This window comes from Mustela nivalis (genome assembly GCF_964662115.1).
Source record: "Mustela nivalis genome assembly, chromosome: 6".
In the NCBI taxonomy this organism is placed as follows: Eukaryota; Metazoa; Chordata; class Mammalia; order Carnivora; family Mustelidae; genus Mustela; species Mustela nivalis.
This window is the reverse complement of record NC_139025.1, coordinates 38,271,131-38,291,765: the sequence shown is the minus strand read 5'-3', so window position 1 is coordinate 38,291,765 and position 20,635 is coordinate 38,271,131. Positions and strand designations below refer to the sequence as shown.

General features: G+C 39.0%; 1 protein-coding gene across 1 annotated transcript; it reads left to right on the top strand.

The window, feature by feature from the left end:
* The first annotated feature begins 3,459 nt into the window (after positions 1-3,459).
* LOC309866886 (uncharacterized protein) lies at positions 3,460-20,356 on the top strand. Its single transcript, XM_082734937.1, has 3 exons — positions 3,460-4,150; positions 14,114-14,229; positions 14,336-20,356. Exon 1 carries the CDS (start codon positions 3,499-3,501, stop codon positions 4,054-4,056), a length of 558 nt encoding a protein of 185 aa, XP_082591063.1. The 5' UTR covers positions 3,460-3,498; the 3' UTR covers positions 4,057-4,150; positions 14,114-14,229; positions 14,336-20,356.
* The last annotated feature ends 279 nt before the right edge of the window (positions 20,357-20,635 follow it).

Below are 20,635 nucleotides of genomic sequence, written 5' to 3'. Positions count from 1 at the left end.
ACTGTTCAAGGGCAGTTTTGCAAATAGAGATCGCTTGAACTGACATTTCCAGAGCCACAGGGTAGAGCTTGAGCTCACAGCCCTGAGTATGGAGGAGCATTTCTACATGGGTATGTGCACTACATACATATGTAACCTGTTAAAAACACCAAAACAAGAGGCACCTGGGTGGCTCAGTGGGTTAAAGCCTCTGCCTTTGGCTCAGGTCATGATCCCAGGGTCCTGGGATCGAGCCCCTCTGCTCAGCAGGGAGCCTGCTTCTCTGCCTGCCTGTCTGCCTATTTGTGATCTCTCTCTGTCAAATAAATAAATTAAAAAACAAAACAAAACTAAATTCTTAAAAAAAAAAAGCACCAAAGCAAGTCATATGAAATTGTGAGCAGAATATTGCAGAGGGAATAGAGTTTTAAAGTAAATCATCTGCAGAACTAAAAACTTGACAAATGATTGTTATTTCTGACATTCCTTCAACAGAGATTTACCCATCTTTAAATGTTAATATAACTCAGATGGTCATCCATGACGATGGTTCTTAAAGTCCCTTGTAATATTTTAGAAAATATCTTGAGTGACATTTTATCAATGAATCAAATCACAGTATATGTCTTGTAAGCTCCATAGTTTCTTTACAGTTTCTCTAGGGTTCTCTGGGGAGATTCAGAGACATGACTCAAGAGGAACTTTGGGTGACAGTTTGGAGCTCTGATGAATTTTAATGTGCATTCTGCTACATAATGGAACACCTCATTCTTTTTAGCAAACAGATAAGGAGCAGGAGACCATTAGCATTACATCTGTGGTCGTCTCAAGGAGGGACAAGATTCAAGGGTTGTCTTGAGGTGAGAAGATTACAATTCAGATGGATTCTAAGCTAGACCATATGGTATTTAAATATTTAATTTTAAAATCCAAAATATTTAGTGGAAGATGTGCTCTGATCACTTGCCAGGAGAATTGAAGAATTTATAAAATAGTAACTGCAGACATAAATAGTCCAGTAAAGATTAAACTCATACCTGTGCTCTAGTTCTGGCTTTGCCACCAAGCCATTCTGTGATCTTGAGATTACCCTGACTGTTCCATCATGTCTTCCAGCATCTATTACTTTTCCTTGAGGTAGTCCCCAATGAAGAGGGGATTTGACATTTATTTGGTGAGTTATACTGAAAACAGAGAAGGAGGTTTCCTGGTCTCTTCTGATTAACTATACTGTCCATATTGGTCAGGTTAGCTAGCTGCTCTCCTAAGAGGTTATTTTTTGGTGTATTTTTGTTTGTTTTTTATTTTTTTACCTTTAACTTTTTGCTCCATAAAGCTAGAGCATGTGATGATAGAGGCTACTCTTTTTATCTCAGGTAAAAGAGTATTTTAAGGAAAGATGAAACAAATCAGTTCAGAGGATCACACTTACTTTGGAGGACACAGAGAGAATACAATTAGGAAAATACATAAAGAACTTTGAGGTAATTTCTCAATGCCTGCAAAATCCAGGTAGAGACATTTATAAGATGCCTCAGGAAGAAAAAGTAAGTTGCTCTATCAATATAATGTCTTCTTAAGGACAGAAAACAATTTTCTATGTAACAAGATTTTCCCCTCTACTTAAAATAAGGACAGCAACCAGTGGGCTGCCCTCATGGCTGGTGTAAGTTCAATAACTTAAGAGCTACATAGCTCAAGTAGAAACAAGGGACCCTGAGCCAGGCAGGGTGACTCCATCCATTCACAAGTGCTCATGATCCCATTTATGTTCCAGGCCCTGTGCGCTCCATGCTAGAAACACAGTGTTAACAAGGTAGAACTAGCTGGAAAGCTGGTGTGATGACTATTGTGAAATGGGACCAGTAGGATGATTTGGGAATGTAACTAGAAGGCTAATCTAGCCAGTGGGACGCTGTGAAGGAAAGCCACTATGAGGAAGTGGTATTTAAGCTGTGACATGAAAGCTGAGCAGGAGTAAACCAGGTAAAAAGGAGGCACCATAAGGAAGAAGAAAGAACCTGAGCAAAATACCTGAGGCAAGTGAGAACCTTCCCCATCCACAAGGAAAAGAAAAGCTACATGACTGGACTACCCTTGAGGTATAACTGACAAATAAAAGCATAAGATATTTCAACTGAACCTAGGATGGTTTGATCTTCATCGCTAAAAGATTCCTATAATCAAATTCATTATTAGCAGAAGGTTATCAGCTTTTTATATCTTCAGGCTAACAAATTGTTAACTCCAAGTTTGGTCAGAGGTGTTAAGCTGGTACTGGGTGCCTGAGGGAGCAGCGGCCAATGGCCTTTGTAGGGCTATTTTGTGTGGCCCCTTCCGCCCTGCAAAATGTCTGCCTTTGCAGGAGTCAACATGACACTGCACGGCAGCCCTGGCCTGGCTCCAAAGACAGCAACTGTTCTTTTTAATTGATTCCCAGTGGTACTCTCTTCCTTCCAGGACCTGGTCTGACCCCATAGGGAACAAGGGAAGTGGTGTATATCCGTCTTCAATGAGATTCCCTCTCTGAGGGATTCCCTCTCTGGCTTGGACAAGCCTCTTCTGCCAGGTTTGTCGTTTTATCTTGCTCTAATCTGGCTCACTGGCTACCGGGAGCACTTTGATCTTCTCATCATCCCACCCCTCCAAGAATGACAACCCATTGAACACGAACAGCAAAAGGCAATGATAACAAACAAACAAACAAAACAAACAAACAAACAACAAAAAACAAATACCAAACATGCCTTGAGTGAGATATCAGAAAAAATCCAATCAATCCTTTGGGTGAATTTATACTCAAGTGTAATCAAAACAGGCATACTTTCTCCAGTTTGTGAGAATGACCTTCTTTGTAAAAAGTACTTTCTGGTGGGCACCTGGGTGGCTCAGTGGGTTAAAGCCTCTGCCTTTGGCTCAGGTCATGGTCCCAGGGTCCTGGGATTGAGCCCCCCATTGGGCTCTCTGCTCAGCAGGGAGCTGCCCCCCCCCCCCCCCCGCCTACTTGTGATTTCTGTCAAATAAATAAATAAAATCTTTAAAAAAAAAAAAAGCACTTTCTGTTTTGTATATCTTAGTTTAAAGAAGCTTACATATTAACCTGAAATTTTAATTGGCCATTGGATCAAATTAAAGACTTCCCACACCATAAAGGGAGTATCTGGGCCCATAGGGTCAATTTTCTGAAATCTTTGGCACTGTACTGGCAGCGATAGCCAGTGAAGGGATGAGACTCTGGTCTGATTTTCATCGATTAGTTCGTTCCTCTTCAAAATCTATCAGCCGTGCAAACCTGAAGACACAAACAGGAACACGCTGGGGAGGAGAGTCCCAGAAGACAAAAGTTCCTGTAGTCTTCATCCCACAAGCCTCATCCCAGGTCACACACACACTCCTCCCTCTCTCCCATTGCTAGGGTCCTGCCCCAAGGCACAGAGCATCCCAGTGGATCTCAGTGTTGAAAACGCACTGATTAGATTCTGCTGCTTCCTCAGCCGCTCCAAGTGCCGTCACACTCCCATGCCTAAACCCTATCATCCCAGGGCACACCCCGCTACGGCCGGCCTGCAGCGAGTGACCCTGACTGGGTTGGGAGCGGCCCCCATCACCCGCCCAGGTCCACGGGAGCAGGGCCCGAGGGCCCGCGCACCGAGCTGCGCCCCTCACCCACCCGCAGCTCCCCAGCTCTCCGGACCTAACTTAGGCGAGGAAAGGACCCTCCTGTTTGGGGCTCTTTGTTGCCCCTCCTCGTTCCAGTTCTCAAACCTAGCTCCCAGCAGCCCCCGCCGGCGCACCCGACCTGCAGGAAAGTTGCTCCCGAGCTGTGGAGGGGCGTCATTGCTTCCTAGCAACGCTCCTAGCAACCGGGTAACATCTGCTCCCTCTGGTCCAATGCGAGCGGAGAGCAGCTGCGCGCCCGCCTCGCGTTCCGAACCCGGAGCGAGAGGCACTTCAGAGCCTGGAGGGACGGACCTGCAGGAGCCAGGGCTGCCCGCCGAGCTGCAGTTGCCGCTGCTGCCGCTGTCGCTGTCGCGCTGCCACCACCGCCGCCGCTGTCAGCGCCCCTCTGAAGAGTGACAGCTCCGCAAAAGCGGGAGGGAGCACCGAGCCCCGCGCCTCTACGAAACAGGTGCATGCGCCGATCTCCCGGTCAGTGGACCCAGCTCGCAAGGTACGTCTGGACTCCTCCAGCAATGTGCCCTCCCCCGAGGCTCAGAACAGACCCGTTTCGTTGAGGGTGAGGATAGGGACTGTTCTGGGATCCTACTGCGCCCTCAGTGATTGAAAAACGGCCAGGTGGTGGTCCCGAATAACCTGATTTCATTTTTTAAAAATCATGACATTGGTTCCCGAGGATTCCCCTGCCCGTCGTTACTAGGTGTGTGTTTGGAAGTTTTCAGCCCTCCGTGTTTTTCCTTTGACTTCGCTGCCTGTGTGTGGCTAGGAGAGCTGGAAGCAGTAAGCACCCATGGAAAGCCTGTGGTTAAGGCTCAGATGACATCGTGTAGTCTGGACTAATTGAATCAACACGTATGGGGAGCAACAATCTTTTTAGGTCCTGCTCTGGAAAGGGTCCATTTGGCCGGGAGCAGCCGTTCACTGTTACTCAATCTCCTGAAAAGTAACCATAGTAACTCACCTCTCTTTTGATGGGATCCTCCTCATTGGCTGCCTATCTTCCTTTGGAAAGCTCATCTCTCTAAATATAGAAGATGATGAGATCTGTAAGCATACATCCATGTAGAAAAGGTGCAGTTCAGCATGGCCCTTTAAAGAAAACTCTCTTCAAAGAAAAAGTACCATTTGGCTCTTTCAAATCCTGTGAGAAGTTGTGTATCTTAAGGAGAATGATTGAGTTACTGTTTGGAGTTAACTGCTGGATTGTTACTTTAGAGAGAATATTTCTTGAAATTATACAAAATCTGGCATTTAAAAGCAAATTCAGTATATCTGACTCTGATTTTTTTTTAGACCAACCTGCTGCTGATGTTCCCAAGATATTCTCCCCGTAAATAATTGTTGAACTTAGTTACTCAGTTATTTCCAAATGTCTTAGGATAATTAAGATTCCTTATGCTTAAATTCAATCTGGAGAGCACTGAAGTAACTGTGTGTGCTCGAAGGCTTATCTATTTATCTGTCTGGTCCAGAAGAGTCCCACCTCGAGCATCTTCGATAGGGTCCTCCTCCTGTGTGCATTCACCTGACTTGATAACCAGTTCAAGTCAATGCAGTCCTGACTCTTGGGATGTTCTTTGCATCTGTCTCCGTGTTTCAAAACCTCAGATAGCCATTCATGAGCCTGAGGCTGTGAGAAATGCTCGCTGTGCAAAGGGGCACTCTTACCAGATTTTCTGAAGCTGTCCTACAAATATACTTTTCAGATTGATGCAACTTTACCAGGTAATCACTAGCTTAAAAGAAATTACTGTCTAAATTACTGTCCAGAGAAATAAATGCTAATGTAGCCTTACCATAACTTACACAATCAATATAAGGAGTTGTTTATCTACATGGTTGCTGGGTAGAAGTCAATAGAGGTTTTCTGTAGGAAGGACATTTGTGGGCTAGCAGATTTTCCTCTCTAAGACCCATGTGAATAGACTGGGCCAAATTGGGTAGCCTGCCTTGGGGAACATGTCAAGTGGAAGCCCGATAAGCAAACGGGTGCATGTCTGAATGAAGGAAATAAAGAGAATTCTCCAAGTTGCAAAAGGAGACCATGGTGTTTTTCAAAAATTTAATTTGCGTTCGGGCTGTGATGATAGAAACTCACGAGTGTAAAGCATCTTAAACCAAATCAAGTTTTCAAGACAGAATACAGTCATTTAATGAGTGCTCAGCCCTCCAGTACTGTGTTTCACTTTCACATGCACTAAGTTATCTGTGTGCAGTTCCTGTAGGTAGGCAGCCTAGCAAAATTACCATCAAATTCATGAAAATAGAGCCTGCTGCATTTGTTCTCTGACTTTACCTCTCTTTGTAAAAATAAATAATTGAACCATTTTATTTAGAAACCTATTTGAAAATTTATTCTGGTCTAGTTGTATAGTTTAAAAGTACTGGTCTCCATAGCCACAATATGTTTAGCTTAATGACTTGAAGCATTAGCTATGACTATTTAATCCATCATTAGCCTCTAACACCGTCCCCCCTTTTTCCTTCCTCCATTACAATTATTATATTTTATGATAAGAAACAAATCCAAGGAGACCAATAAGATTGATTTTCATCTTCCATGAGAGGTATGTGGAGTTCTAATCATACTATCAATCCAAGGCAAGTTTGAAAAAAGCAGCTACAGGTCTTAGTTCATGTATATGCATTAGTCTTCTGCATTAGTAATTTATATGCATCCCATCTCTTATGTAATATGCATAGGAGTTTAAAAATCATTCAGTGCCCTTTAATTTACATGAACAGGTCTGCCCTTTCATTGAGACCACTATTGCAATCAAGAAGGTCAAGTGAAAAGCATTTTTAAATTTTAATTTTGATTCTATCATGAATGTATAATGTGCAGAATGTATACTGTGCAATTTTTAAAGAAGATTTTATTTATTTATTTATTTATTTGACAGACAGAGATCACAAGTAGGCAGAGAGGCAGGCAGAGAGAGAGGGGGAAGCAGGCTTCCTGCTGGACAGAGAACCTGATGTGCGGCTCGATCCCAGGACCTTGGCATCATGACCTGAGCTGAAGGCAAAGGCTTTAACCCACTGATCTACCCAGGTGCCCCTATACTGTGTAATTTTGATGAACATATCTGTTTCAAGTCATTCATCAGAAAATGTTATGGGGCAGTTAGCTTTCAATAAATAAAAATAAATCAAATGGTATCATTATAAAATAAGCATTTAATTCTAGAGACATTGGTAGATCCTAAGGAAGAGTGTGAAAAAAAATTCCACTGATTTGTGGTTAAGGATTTAGTTGCTCTTGTCAATGGGAAGCCCGGCTGTACTTGTACATACCTCGAGTCATAAAGAGGGCTGTACTTGGGGCTGTAAGGCTTACATAAGGCTGAGATCAAGCAGGTTAAAACTGAAATCAAGTTCTAATTTCAGTTTTTCCTTATATATTCTATTTGGAAGTGTTTATGTGTCTACGAACATTCCGTGTTTAATTTTATGTCGTGCTGCTTTCCTGGGATTTAGAAGATGCTTTGAAACATGGAGAAATGTTGAAAGGTTTGATCAAGATGCCAAAGCCCTGGGCTCTGCACTGAGAATTCACGCCAGCTGGCTTTAGCTGTCAAAACACCGACACCCTTACAATAGCTCTAAAGCTGAGGCATAACCAGTTCCGACTGCTCTATCTGTCAGAGCAATATGCTTCAGAAACCTAGAAAAAGGGAAATAAAATAATGATTTCAGAAGCAGAGGGGTAAACTGACCATGGACATTCACCATTAGGACACCTGCCATTTTGGGGAAGAGCTGATCCTTGTCAACCACTGCCTCCCTCCCCACCCCCACCCAACTAATAAGTTGTTTAACTCATGTCAATACATTACTTTGATGTTTCCCCTATTTAGTCTAACATAATTATTTTTAGACTTTTTTCCGGTTACTTTTATGTTAACAAGCTAATAACAGAGCCATCTAGTTCACTGCGATATTTCTCAGTGTGGGGACTAAGGGGACATTAATAAAAAGCACTGAGGGCTTGCTAATGTTATGTTCAAGGTTATAATATAGCTTTTAAAAAACCTAGAATTTGTAAAGCTTTTTTTTTTTTCATATCAAAGTGCAACAAAGAGTCTTCTTGGCAGGGAGAAATGCAAAAGTCTTCTAAACATCAGTGATGCTTAGAAGGTTTGAAGGAAATCTCCGTGGTGGTGTTTTGGAGTCTGTGTTATTTTTTAAATGATTATTAAAAGGGAGCATGGGTTATGAATATCAAGAGAAGTTGGGTATATTGCAAAGAGAATCACAACTCAAGAGCCTAGAGTCTGCATGTGCTGCTTGTTTACTGCTGTCTGGCTCATTGCTCAGTATCTGCTGTGTGGGATAAAACCAGCTGTTAACCAAAGAGGAGTGTTTGATTTGAGCACAGTGCAATTTAATGAAACACCTATAGTCTTTAGAAGGAAGGTACCGTGTGACTGAAGAACATTTCACCACCAGAGCAACTCTGCGTGGTGACACAAATTAGGCCAATGAGTGAGGGCAGAGAATCACCAACTCCAGGGCAAATTCTCCTATATTCTTGGTGAGTAAAGTTAATGATTAGCCCATCTTGTGTTTTTCTACAACCGTTCTGGTACACCAGGCTAAATGTTTTCAGCAATACACCCTAACCTGAAGGTATATTTTTCAAAAGATCTCTGCAGTCTGCTTACAAGGAACTGAAAACCCTCCTCTCTGAGCAACAGACCTGAGTATCTAAGGAAGTTGTAACATCTCCCTAGACATTATCAGTAAGATATTTCTTGGAACCTGCATCTGCAATATGATTGCTTCTCCATTTTTCTTTCTGATTTGTTCTCACTTTCTAAGGTGAAAGATGCAGTGAAAGGGAGCATCGTCCTTCAAAAAAGGAACGTGCTTCTGAGGAGAGGTAAAGCACAAAGTTTCCCCATGAAAATTACTGCACTTGGTCTCCAATGTTAACAGGGCCAGACCATAGCAGAAGTTAGGCCTTGGTGCAGCAACTCAAGTTAACTTCATGATAACACGGCTGGTCATATCCCACTTAATAATGTTCTCTTTGGTGCAGAGGCCATCAGCAGTGGAACAAGACAGGCAGGCTGTGGAAGGGTGTTATTTTATTTACTAGTCCAGGCCTATGCTTGAGTTCTATCCAGAGGGACATGGAATCCAGTTCCAGTCAATGCTGCTGGTCTGGGGGAAACTCTTCTACGTCCTTCCCTGTCAGTATCCCTGCAAGTTCCCAAGAAGTGTTTCCAGGAGCTACAACTTGTTGGTAATTCTAAACTGCCTGCAGAGTCAATCTTTTGCTTGGAGTGGAGGATAAATCTGAAGAAACAGATTGTTCCATTGATTTGGAGCTAAAAACTGGCACGGAGTTCTGCTCCATAGAATATGTTATCTAGAAGGGTGCCAGGCAAGGGGTTTTGAGGGATAAAATTGATGGAATCTTGCTATCACAGAACTAACGGTCTATGGAAGGAGCAGCTTTGCAGCCTTCAACTTGCTTCCGTCTGCCTTCTTGAGTGCACTAGTGAATGTTTCAAGGTCCTGCGCTTGACACAGAAAAGAGGACAGATGTCTTGCTATAGCAAACACAGTGCCGCTTAATAGGACACTTATCTATGATTTCAAAAATGAGATCACTGCCCTCACAACACCTAACTTTCATTGTAGAGTAGAAAATACATGGAAATGTGACAGGCACTGAGTGTTTTAAAACAGCATCTCACTTAATTTACATACAGCCAATGACTTTGAGATTGTTCCACCATTTAATTGATGAAACTCAGGCTCTTTGAAGTTAAATACTTTGCCCAGTGTCACTAAGCAAATAACTTGTAGAGCTGGCATTTGAACTAGTGCTGTGGAACAGCACTAGAAAATCCTGTTGAGGTATTTTAAGCCACGTGGCAAGACTGAAGAATGCAGCTAATGGTGACCGATGGGGTAGCTCTTTCTAAACAAAAGTGGCCCTGAAGAGAGGATGTCCGTAAGCTTTGCGACTAGCAAAACATTATTTAGTCAGGTAGGGACATGTACTTTTTAAGGCTCACGCCAGGCTAACACCATGCAAAGGGAAATCCAAGAGAGTGTGGAAGTCAGGGCCCATGATTTGTCCACCAAACATGTGAGTTGTGCATCTGAGACTAGACCCCACCTTCTTCTCCCTATCGATCAGACTCCTCTGTTGTCTACGGCTACCAATGGACACATCTCCTAGGAGGATCTCAGCTCAGTTTTTGGAGTTCAAAGTATTGTGGGGAAAGGAATAGAAAGGTTACTCCAATGAAGATGCGTTAAAACCCATCACTTCTTCACCATCTCCCTGGGCTTTTCAACCTCAGACAAAGACTGGACTGCCATGACAGCGCTTGTTCTTTTATTATGGTCTGTTCTCTCCAAGTGTTTGTAAATTAATTTGCTGATGATCTTTCCTTAATGTACTGCCCCTGGGCCGTGTACCTAATGAAATCACTTGCGTAATAATAGGATTTCAGTTGTCTGGAGGCAGGAGTGGAACAATAGGCAGAGCGCTTGAGCAATCATTTGTAATTACATTTGAAACATTTATTTAAAAAATGTGTATAAATCGTTCTGCTGGAACTCTAATGACAGAGGTGGTCATTCTGTTCCGTAACTTCTCATTTGTTGCTTCTTGGAGTTTTATGTATGAAATACATTAAGCTGGGCACAGATATTTTATAGGCCCCCAGGGGGTTACAGCATTAAAAGCTATTTGAATATCCAAGCCAGCATTACCTTTTGAGATAAATATAGGCTCAGCCTAACTCAGTTCTATAATTTATATCCTGCTCTCAGAACTCAGGACACTGAAAATGAACACATAAAGTCATTTTATTTTTTCTTGTCTATGTCAAGGCTGGGTTGAGGTTAGCTCTTTACTTATGGGAGAATGATATAAACAGATTTGCCCCTGTTTACTGGATCATAACAGGCAGATTTCTTTGGAAAATCTAGAGTAACTTTAATTCTCCAAATGATTATCAGGATGTTTCAAAAAAAAATTTACATTTCCTTCACTCCAAATGTGTGACCAGTGGCCATAAATCCAGAAACATTTTGTTGGAGTCACTGTAGCACCTGTTTTATATATTTTTTTCTTGACCATTTGAAATATTCTTTTGAAGTCTTTTAACTCTCCAGTTGCAATCTAGTATCTCTGGGAGGGTGGGTGAGGGAAAGGAGTCTCAGGGTCTAAGATAGGAGGCCAGGCTGGGATTTGTGTCTTTGGGGTAGGTCTGTGCCTATTGACACTAATAAGAGCTTGGATTTGAGTGACCTCTGACTATATGCTAGGAACGGTGCCAGTCATTTTCCATGAATTATTTCAATGGTCCTATGAGCCAGTGTTATTTCTAGCCTCACTTCACAAATAAGACTTGTAAAGAGCCTATGTAATTTTCTCAAGGTTACACAACTAGGAAACAGCAAAGCTGGTAATCCAAACCCACTTCAACCACCTGATTTCAAAACCCAAACCTGTAGCCACATAACTATTGTAAATCATGGAGCCCTTCTGAGCCACAGGTTCCTCATCTGTATACTTTGGAGGATGACTCAGGTAGTCAATAAATTAGTTTCCAGCTCTGAATTTTTTGAGTTTCAATCCAGCCAAGAAAACAGATGCAGGAACTTATGTTTGCTATATATTTTAGCCTCAAAGTGGCTAAAAGCATCCTCTAAAAACATTTATGCCAAAAACATTGCAAATAGCTAAACAGCCTGCAAGGAGGTAATTGTCAAACCAGTACCAGCTGTGAAAGCTTTTCAGCATTTCAACAACCCTTGGGGGTGTTTTTTAAGAGCAATAAACTAAGTGGCTAAGTGTGTTGCCCATGGAGCTGAGACACCAATCTGGACCCCTGAGTATTTACTGTGTTTTCAGGGTCTGATACATTCTGTATCTGAGGCCAATGGCTCCAATACAGTCAAACACAATCTTAATTACTGAACCTTGGGGACATTAAGGATAATTTTTTGGTCTTGATCTATGAATTAAAAACATCTTCCCCAGAGCTCCACTTGGTTTCTTTGACATTCGGTTCTCCAAGCTGCCACCTGTCCTGCCTTGTCTCATTCACTGGAAGGTTTTAATTTGGTCTTCAATGCTATAGACATGGCATTCCTTTGGAAAATAAAATGAGCACATATTAGAACAAAATATGTATAGATGAAAATGTTTGCTATGGTAAAGTCATTCTTCTTTCCAAGCCTTTCATCAATCCTTTCCTACTGTGATAAGCCACTGGACCTTATTTAAAAAAAAAAAAAAAAAAGCAGTGACTTGTCCAGCTATAATGCTAATAAGAGTCATTGATACTTCTTAATGGGAACCCAGAATTTATGTTGAAAAGTGACCTCATTCTTCCTTCACTACTTAGTTAAAAGGCAGTCTGGCTTTATTCATGATGCTACAGCATCGAAGCCAACATAGCCAAGGCTGAATAGCAGCAGCTACCAAAAAAATCAATCATGCTGATTGCTTGGCATTCTGATGATAAAGCAATCAGTGGATGGGCTGAATATTCTGCTTTCCTACCGGTGTTGTAGTGCAACTACCCTCCCTGTCGAGGTCTCTAATATAGAGGCTCTCGAAATTCAGTCCCCACGCCCCCAGCCTCAGCATCACCTGGAAACTTGTTACAAATGCAGATTTTCTGCTCCTAGTTCAGGGCTACTGAATTAGAAATTCTGGGGGGGGGGGGTGGGAGCGAGCAATTTATGTTCTTAGGAGCCCTTCAGATGAGCCTGATGCTCTCCAACATTTGAAAACCACTGTGGCATCAACCAAAGAGTTAAAAAAGAGTTCAGTCACAATAATGAATGGTCATCACAGAATAACACAAAGCCGCAGCCAATTATTTGATTAAATTCTTTAAAAATATGTATAAGAAAATTCAGTTTACAAAAAAGCTCCAGAAAACCGAAAAACAAAAACAAAAAAACAACCCAAAACAGATCTTGAGAAAACTGGATTCAGTAATATCTTCTTTGTTTTCAATATACTCCATTTTGTTCTCTTTTCCCCCCAACTTTTTTTGAAGTCTGTGAAAACTCCATATAAATCGAATTCTGCTTGTTGAACTCAGAGACTGCATACATACCGTAGCAACTATTGTCTTCGTGAATGATCATTGTACATTTGTCTCTTTTTAGGTCAGACCAATCAGTGCTTTAAAATTCTTACTGCCCTTGCAAATCATACCAATTCTAACTGAAGACTCTTTTGGGTTTACAGTCCATACTGGTATCAATGAAAATTTGGAATGTTTTAGGTGTGATTTATAATAGCTTTTCCTAGTGGTTTAGGAAAACCATCCAGCTACTACAAGCTGCAGGAAGTGTTATACAGATGTCTCTGAATTGGAAGAAAAACTAGAACAAGCAAGTTCTTGAAGTGCACATTTTTAACATTTAAGATTTTTAAAATTTAAGACAGAGGAAAAACATCAAATGTCTTCATCGTAAATTTAACATGTTAATAAACTACTCATTTTGTGAATCAAATAGTTTCAACATGTAGATGTATTTGAATATATGGATTAAAAGTAAAATTGATGATGTATAAATATAAATATAAACATATAAATATGAGTATTTATTTTGATTCAGTCCTCTGAGGTTGAATGAGTATGTACTAACCAGGATGCCTCCTTTACTTTTAAGCTTGAACTTGCCTGTTTTCTTTGATAAGAGCACCACCTATAGGGTGCTCTAGGAACTCCCTTTAAGCCAAATGATTCTGCAAATAGGCTTTCAGAATACTAATGTCCTTCCTTAAGCAAGTCAGAATTCTGAATAGCAATAGAATTTAAAGGAGAGAACAAAGATTTTCACATTCTAATATTATATATCAAGGTCAAGTTTTCTAGTCAGAGTGTTATTTAAACCTTTCATTTCCATATGATTAACCTTTATGTTGTAAGGATGGTTATACCATGATCATATCATAGGGGATTGTATATAGACACTCATAATTATTTCTTTAGACTGTAATTGCATTGCCAACCGTTTTACATCAATTTGATTAACCTAGAAACATTGAATTTTCTTCGTAAATCAGGTAGTTAACTCAAAGAGTGACAAAAACTAACTTACCTCTTTCCATTAATTTTGTGAATCAATTTCAAATTTTGGCATATTTTGACATTAAATGGAATAGAATTAAATAGGAGATTGGTAAGTATTTTATTTCTGAGGAGCTACATAAGGAAATGAATATAATTCTCCAACCTGAAACATCTATTTTGGGTCTGAATAGTGGCTTTTGCCTGCAAAGAGGCTTTTCGGTCACCAGAGAACTGCTCCAGACTACTTGAACACGTTGCTCAATGAACGAAGATAGAATTTTATTTTCCAGGGTCAACAATTTCTTTTTATAAATAGAACTTATATGATAAAATACTCTGTGCCACAATAAAATCTGACTTTTCTCCAATTATTTTATTTTGTTTAGCTTATCCAACAAAAGTATTAACATATACATTAACAACGTCGAAAGTAGCCTACTTTAAGAGAAAATATGCAGAAGAAGAAGATTTACATCAAGATTACCATGGGTATTTTCCAAAAGTAAGGGTTTACTTATCACTATCTTTTCTTTTTTATGAGTCTTGTCCAACGCGAAAGCTCTGGTTTTCATTTTCTAAAACATAGATCTGATGTATTTGCTTTCCAGCACCTGATACTGCCTGAGGACAGGACTTGCATTCTCAAACTTTCTCTGGAGAAGCTCAGGTTTCTTGAAGACCCAGAAACCTACTTAAGAAGGTCTGTGTTAATTAACAATTTGCTGAGGAAGATACATCTAGAGACGGAGAAAGAGAGCTATGAATACTTTAAAGAAGCTCCCTGTTATAAGACTGCTTATTCTGATACAAGAAAACGGCTGAAGTTCATGGTACAGGAATGCTGTTCTCAGTCTCTTTATTATGAAGAGCTGCATTCATATCATATTGTGCCTTATGCTTCGGAGAATGCCATTTATGGAATGGGCTACACTAGCAGCCATTTGGAGCAGAATTCTCAGTTGCTTATTTATAAAATGAATTAAAGTAACCGTTAAGTTCATCAATACTTTGTTTCTAAATGCCTGAACTGTTTATAGTGAAGATGTTAAAATAAGGCACTAATTACCAGTGCACTTGAGATCAAAGTTGACATGCATGCTGAACTGAGTGGAGAGAACCCTGGTTATTACTCAGCGGTCCTTAGTATCATCCACATTGAAAATATGTCCACATACTATAAAGCAGCAAATAAGTGCTTTACAGGCAAAGGTTTTTATGCTCTTTTTAAGATAAGATGATGTGTACAAGGAGACCTAGGTTAAGTTCTTCTACGGATTTAAACTTTTAAGCCCCCTGTTTCCAAATTCTGCCACTCTTAGTGGCAAATAACAAAAAACGACATTGAACTGATAATGTGGTGTCCTTAAATATTAAGTATGGAACAAATTTTGTTTTCTGTAAACAATGAGGGGAAGATAGGTTCTTTCTGAAAAAGCCTTGGCTTGTCAAACATTGCGCCAAATAATTGTTTGACACCATTTTCGTCTTACCGTTAGTGGCAATTCAAGATGGGGCAAACATATTGCAACTTAACTGCTGAATGTAACAACCAGATTACTCCGAACTGATCCATTTTATTTTATTTTATTTTTGGCTTGATAGACATTTCTCTTAAAAGTAAAATTTAATAGAATGAGCCTTGCAGATAAGCCTTATCTGTAAGCTCTAGAGGTCAGTTAAAGTTTGTGGTGGGCCTTCAGTTAAGAGTTTATTTATAATGTCATTTTATTATAATGTCATTTTTACAGGCTGTGAAGCTCAGGAAAAGGGTAGGCAGGTCAAATTTGTTTTTAATAGGTTGATAATTTTAAAAAGTCTTATCTGCAAAAATTGGTGAAAACAACAGAAGTTCTACATGATGTTATTTCTTCATCAAAGAGTACATTTAGGGTTGCCTAAATGAAACTTTGCACTGATTTTTGTACAGTAGTTGACCATTCACTATTTGACAAAATGTTTCAGAATGCTTTTGATGGTGAAGTTTAGATAAGTCCCTATATTTTGCAATTTGAAAGATAATTATTTAACAAGTTGGATTGATTCCTGAAATTATTTGAAGTGGTTCCTAATGTTCTTTGAGGTTTGAGTGAGATGTCTGATTTCAGTGTCTGAAGTTATGTTCTATGGAGCATATCATTTAAAGAATTGTCATTAACCGATAAAACAGATTGGGAAAACTAGGTGCCAAAGGTATATTCAAGAAATACCAAAGACCCAAGATGAGTGTTAGAGAGACTATGATAATGAAGATAAGAATCTAAAACAAGGATTGCACAGGACATAGAAGAACATTGTTAAAGGGTTTTGGAAACAATTTGCTTACTAATGTGCTTTCAGAAAAATCAAGGACACTGCTTTACGTGAAGGTATTACAGGACTTCGGCGATCATATGCTTTCACAAATCTAAATATGGTGATTGTCAACATTGTACCTTCCCTAGTTGAATGCCATCTTGTGACCAAGAAGTCTTTTTTTTTTTTATTCAAGAGAATATTGTTTTTAGTTCCAATTCACTATTTGTTCCCTTTACTGAATCATCAGGTGAGTCATGTGGATGTTTTTGGTATAAATATTGGTGCCCTAATTAGCATGTGTTGTTGAAGATTATATAGATCTATAATTGATAAAAGTACCAGGTTTGTGCTTAGTTGCTCAATCAGAATTATTAAAAAATACTTTAGAACAAATGGAAAACTTATAACTGGGGCTAATTTTTAAAGGCAATTTTGTTTGAATGGTGAGATAGCTTTGAAATAAATATAAATATTTAAAAATTAATTTAAGGGCAAAATTTGGCACCAAAGTTCAAAAACTTTGTTTCACTGCTATAAAATATCTTATTTTAAGAATACTTCTTTTAAAAAGTAGATTTCTTAAACAATGAGGGTATTAATTGAATAGATTCCAAATTAGATAGGATAATTATACTACATATAATTTAAAAATAGAATTAGTTCTCTAATAGTTTTAACTTACTTTTTTTTAACCTGAGAGAAACACCTGGTTTGGTTTAAGACAATATCTGTAAGAAAAACACACCAGTGCAAACTGATACAACTGACAAAACTGCCATACATCGAAATTGTTGGAGGATAGAAATGTAATTTTGGAATAGAATAGAGAGGGAGAGAAAAATTACCAAGAAAGTATGAAATTTTAATAGTTAGGGTATGTCAGAAATCTTAGAGTAACAACTCTTGGGCAGTGAACCAGCAACAGAGGTAAAGTCTGTTTTATTTGATGATGTCATTAACTGAGCTCTCTGAGCTATATATACATATGTAGAGAAGGAATTGTCTTAGAAACCAGTGGTATTTGTGAATATGCTTTTCTTTTAAAAAAATGATTTCAAACCAAGTTATTTAAAAATATCTTTTAAAGCATTTAATTTCTTTTCCAATAAGCAATTCATAGGTAAGGAGTGGACTAATGTTATCTTGACTTTTTAAAAAACAGTAATTTGTATTTAAATGATGTAAACTTCTCTGAATCAATAAGATTGCTGTCATTCTACCGTGGCAAACCGATACACAGAAGGACTCCATAGAGATCTGCTTTGCTGACCCCATCTCACATGCTCTATTAGGGGAGAAGTGAAAGGTAGGAGACCAGTTACAACTTCCTTGAATGTGGACGTCCTTTCTTTGGTAACAAAAGCCATCAGAGTAAGAAAGACAGGATGGTAAATCTGAATGCCTTTGGTAATCTTGATCACTCTTACATAAGGGTCCTCAGCCTGAAGGCCTAGTAAAGAAGAAATTTTTAAAAAAGAGATAAGAGGAAAATGAAGAGATGAGGAAGGAAAAAAGTGTGTTGGAGGGGTGCAGACAAATTAAAAACAGTATTAGGAAGTGAAAGAGAAAGCTTTTTCATTGCTTACTTGCTACGCTTTTTGACCTTTCGTGTCTGCTGTACACTCCCAAAACCTGATATGCATAACCTACTGATACTTTCTTTCATTCATCAGTGATGCATAAGACCAGATTTTATTCAACATATGTATTATTTGAAATGTGATGTTACTGTGACATAATTAAGTTAGGAGAAAGACTTAATGGTCTAATATAAATGGATCAGCTCCAACATATGATCAGATTTCAATGTACAATCCAAGATTTAATAATTCAGTGCTAGAGGAGTTGGAAATAAGTCTAATTTGCCATCATTTATGAAGCAACCACTATGAGTCAGACACTGTGCCAGGGTTGGGGATACAGAGGTGAATGATACACAGTCCCTTTGCTCAAGCAGTTCACTGATGAGAGAGGAACTCAAAGATGTTTGGTTTTGTTTTTAAAGTATTGGGAGTAGTACTTGCATTTTTCTTTTCTAAACTATGGGATGGTTATCAAACATGTGTCTCCAAAAGTGTTTATAGCTAAGAAGATCCACAAGAAGGGAAGGTCTACCAGCCTTGATCTTAGAAGGAAAGCAATGTACCTTCTGCTTGGCAACATATTTTCTACTTGTAAGCATAATAGAAAGCCACTATTGTAGACAGCAAGTGTGGCTGGCTTTAGCTCATTCCTGGGGCACAGAGATTGTAGGGGAGATAGGTGACAAGTGCAAGTACAGAAGAATTCCTTCTTTCCCAATTCTCCAGCTTTCATGTTCATTTGTAGGGGAAATCAGGCTAATACTACTCATGTGAAGGAGAGCCTTGAAGGAGACCCAAAATCAGGAAATCACAGCGTTTGAGCTGTATATAGTGTGGTCAAGGTTAGAAGGACAACTTTCTTTAATTTGCCTTGTGTAGTGAGCTGCTTGAATGAACCTAGGGATTTCTTTACATCAGCTCTGGAACCAGCTCTTCCTTCCCTCCACTCTGAATCACAATCCAACCCCAGACCTTGCAGTCTGCTGGAAAGGGGAGGTTTGGGTTCTAATTCTTCACCTTCCTACTTCCCCCAGCATTGATATTGAATTGCTCAAAGATACTTGGAAGAAGAAAGCAACAATTTGCAGTACTGGTTGAATTCCCCTTTGATAAAAGGTTTCCAAAGTGTGTCAAAGTAGAATTCATTAGTTTTTGATATAATTCTTTAAAAAACTATTGTAATAGTCATTAAATAATTGACTACTAAGGTAGTCTTCACATTTCTAGGGTTCAGTGTAATAGTTATCACTTGTGTATGTTTTGCTGAAGAAAATACCTTAGTTTTGCTGAAGAAAATACCTTAGATTGGAAAAAGTGAAAGACTATGTACAATTAATACAAGCAGTTCATGATTATTATCTAATATAGAATTTTAATTTACATTTTCCCATTCTCAAATTTCATTTTATACATCAGCAATGTGACATGTTCCAGGTGTTTTGTTTTTTGTTATTAAGTGGATCATGTCTAAAAGTTGTTACATTCATGGTTGAACAATTTGAACAAAATTTTCCTATTAGCATAGTTCTATCTTTCCCCAAGAATTATTCTATAGTTGGGTAGATAAAGAACATTCCTCTACATTAACACTTCTCAAAACTTCTTGTGCATATGAGTCACTGGAGATCTTGTCAAAACACAAATTCCTTTTAGTAGGTCTGGGATGGGGCCTGGGAATATGCATTTCTTACATCTCTTAGGTGACGTGGGTGCTGCAGTCTACCAACCACGCTTTGGGTAATAAAGCTCTCAATCATTTTGAAAATCTGAATATACATACAAACCTATATTCTGATTCCTTTCAAAGAATATGAGTTTGTGTCTGTTTTCTATAGAATTTTTTAATCTAAAGAAAGATAAAGTTTCCAAACTGGCCACAAATATTATAATATTTTATATACCAAAATGCACACAAAATGTTTTCTCATACAAATTTTATCTACATCAAGTGCAAAAAAGGAACATAGATGTAGTCATGTACCGTTCTTATCAGTCAGGAAATGACACATGATAAATTTTTCTTCTAGGTTGCTTTCTCTTGATTATACCCAGATAAGTGAGCTCTATTTGTTAACCCTACAGCAAAGGTGAAATTTTGTTCATAGTTAAGAAGAATTTGGCATGTTCTTGCTTGGCCAAACCTGAGAAGACCTTCTAAAAACTTTCGATATTAAATTCAGACTTGTCAGTGAATACATGGGCTGAACAATTGGGTAAACATAAGCTGAAAAAACAGCACCTGGATCTTCAACTTGTTGTTTTGAACTCTTTCTTGAGCTTTAGTCCATGAGAAACCCTCCCCTTGCTATGGACTCATTGTTTCTCTATAGTAGTCAGTGTCTAAATGAGGGATGGACGATTGGTGTGAATGAGGGAGTTGCACAAATTGTCTAATTTGAGCATGCCAAGTGGTTTTTGTCAAGCTCTCCTTTGGTCATAAATTGTTGATATAGCTATTGTGAATATAGTGTCAAAAATTTGTCATAAGCCATTAATGAAGGGGAAAAAAAGCAGAAATTTAGTTCTGTGGGAATGCACCCAAATATCAAGCAGATGGTGTTCTACAACATTTATTTGGGAAACTGTGTATCTGTTACATAATCTAAAATATGTCATTTTCACATTTAAAAATATTTGGGTCATGATTTAGAGTTTTTATTGGATTGTTTTTTAAACTGAGAGGAAGAAGAAAGGTAACTGTATTTTAAAACATATTTGACATGTTACTAATAAAATTTTATTTCTGGTGAAGTAAAGGTGCCTTTATTAAGCAGGGGAGGAGGGTCATGAACATTTGGCAGTGGCTTTATGTCCCTTGATTCCAGAAGTCTCATTTAAAAAGCACATAGTTATAGCCTTTCAACAGTTAACTTTCTTTTTTTGTTGTTGTTGTTGGTTTAAGATTTTATTTTTTTATTTGAGAGAGAGAGAGAAAGAGAGCAGTGAGCATGAGTAGGGGGTAGGGGTGGAGGGAGAGAGAGAAGCAGACCCCAACTTCGCAGACAGCCTGATATGGGACTCAATCCCAGG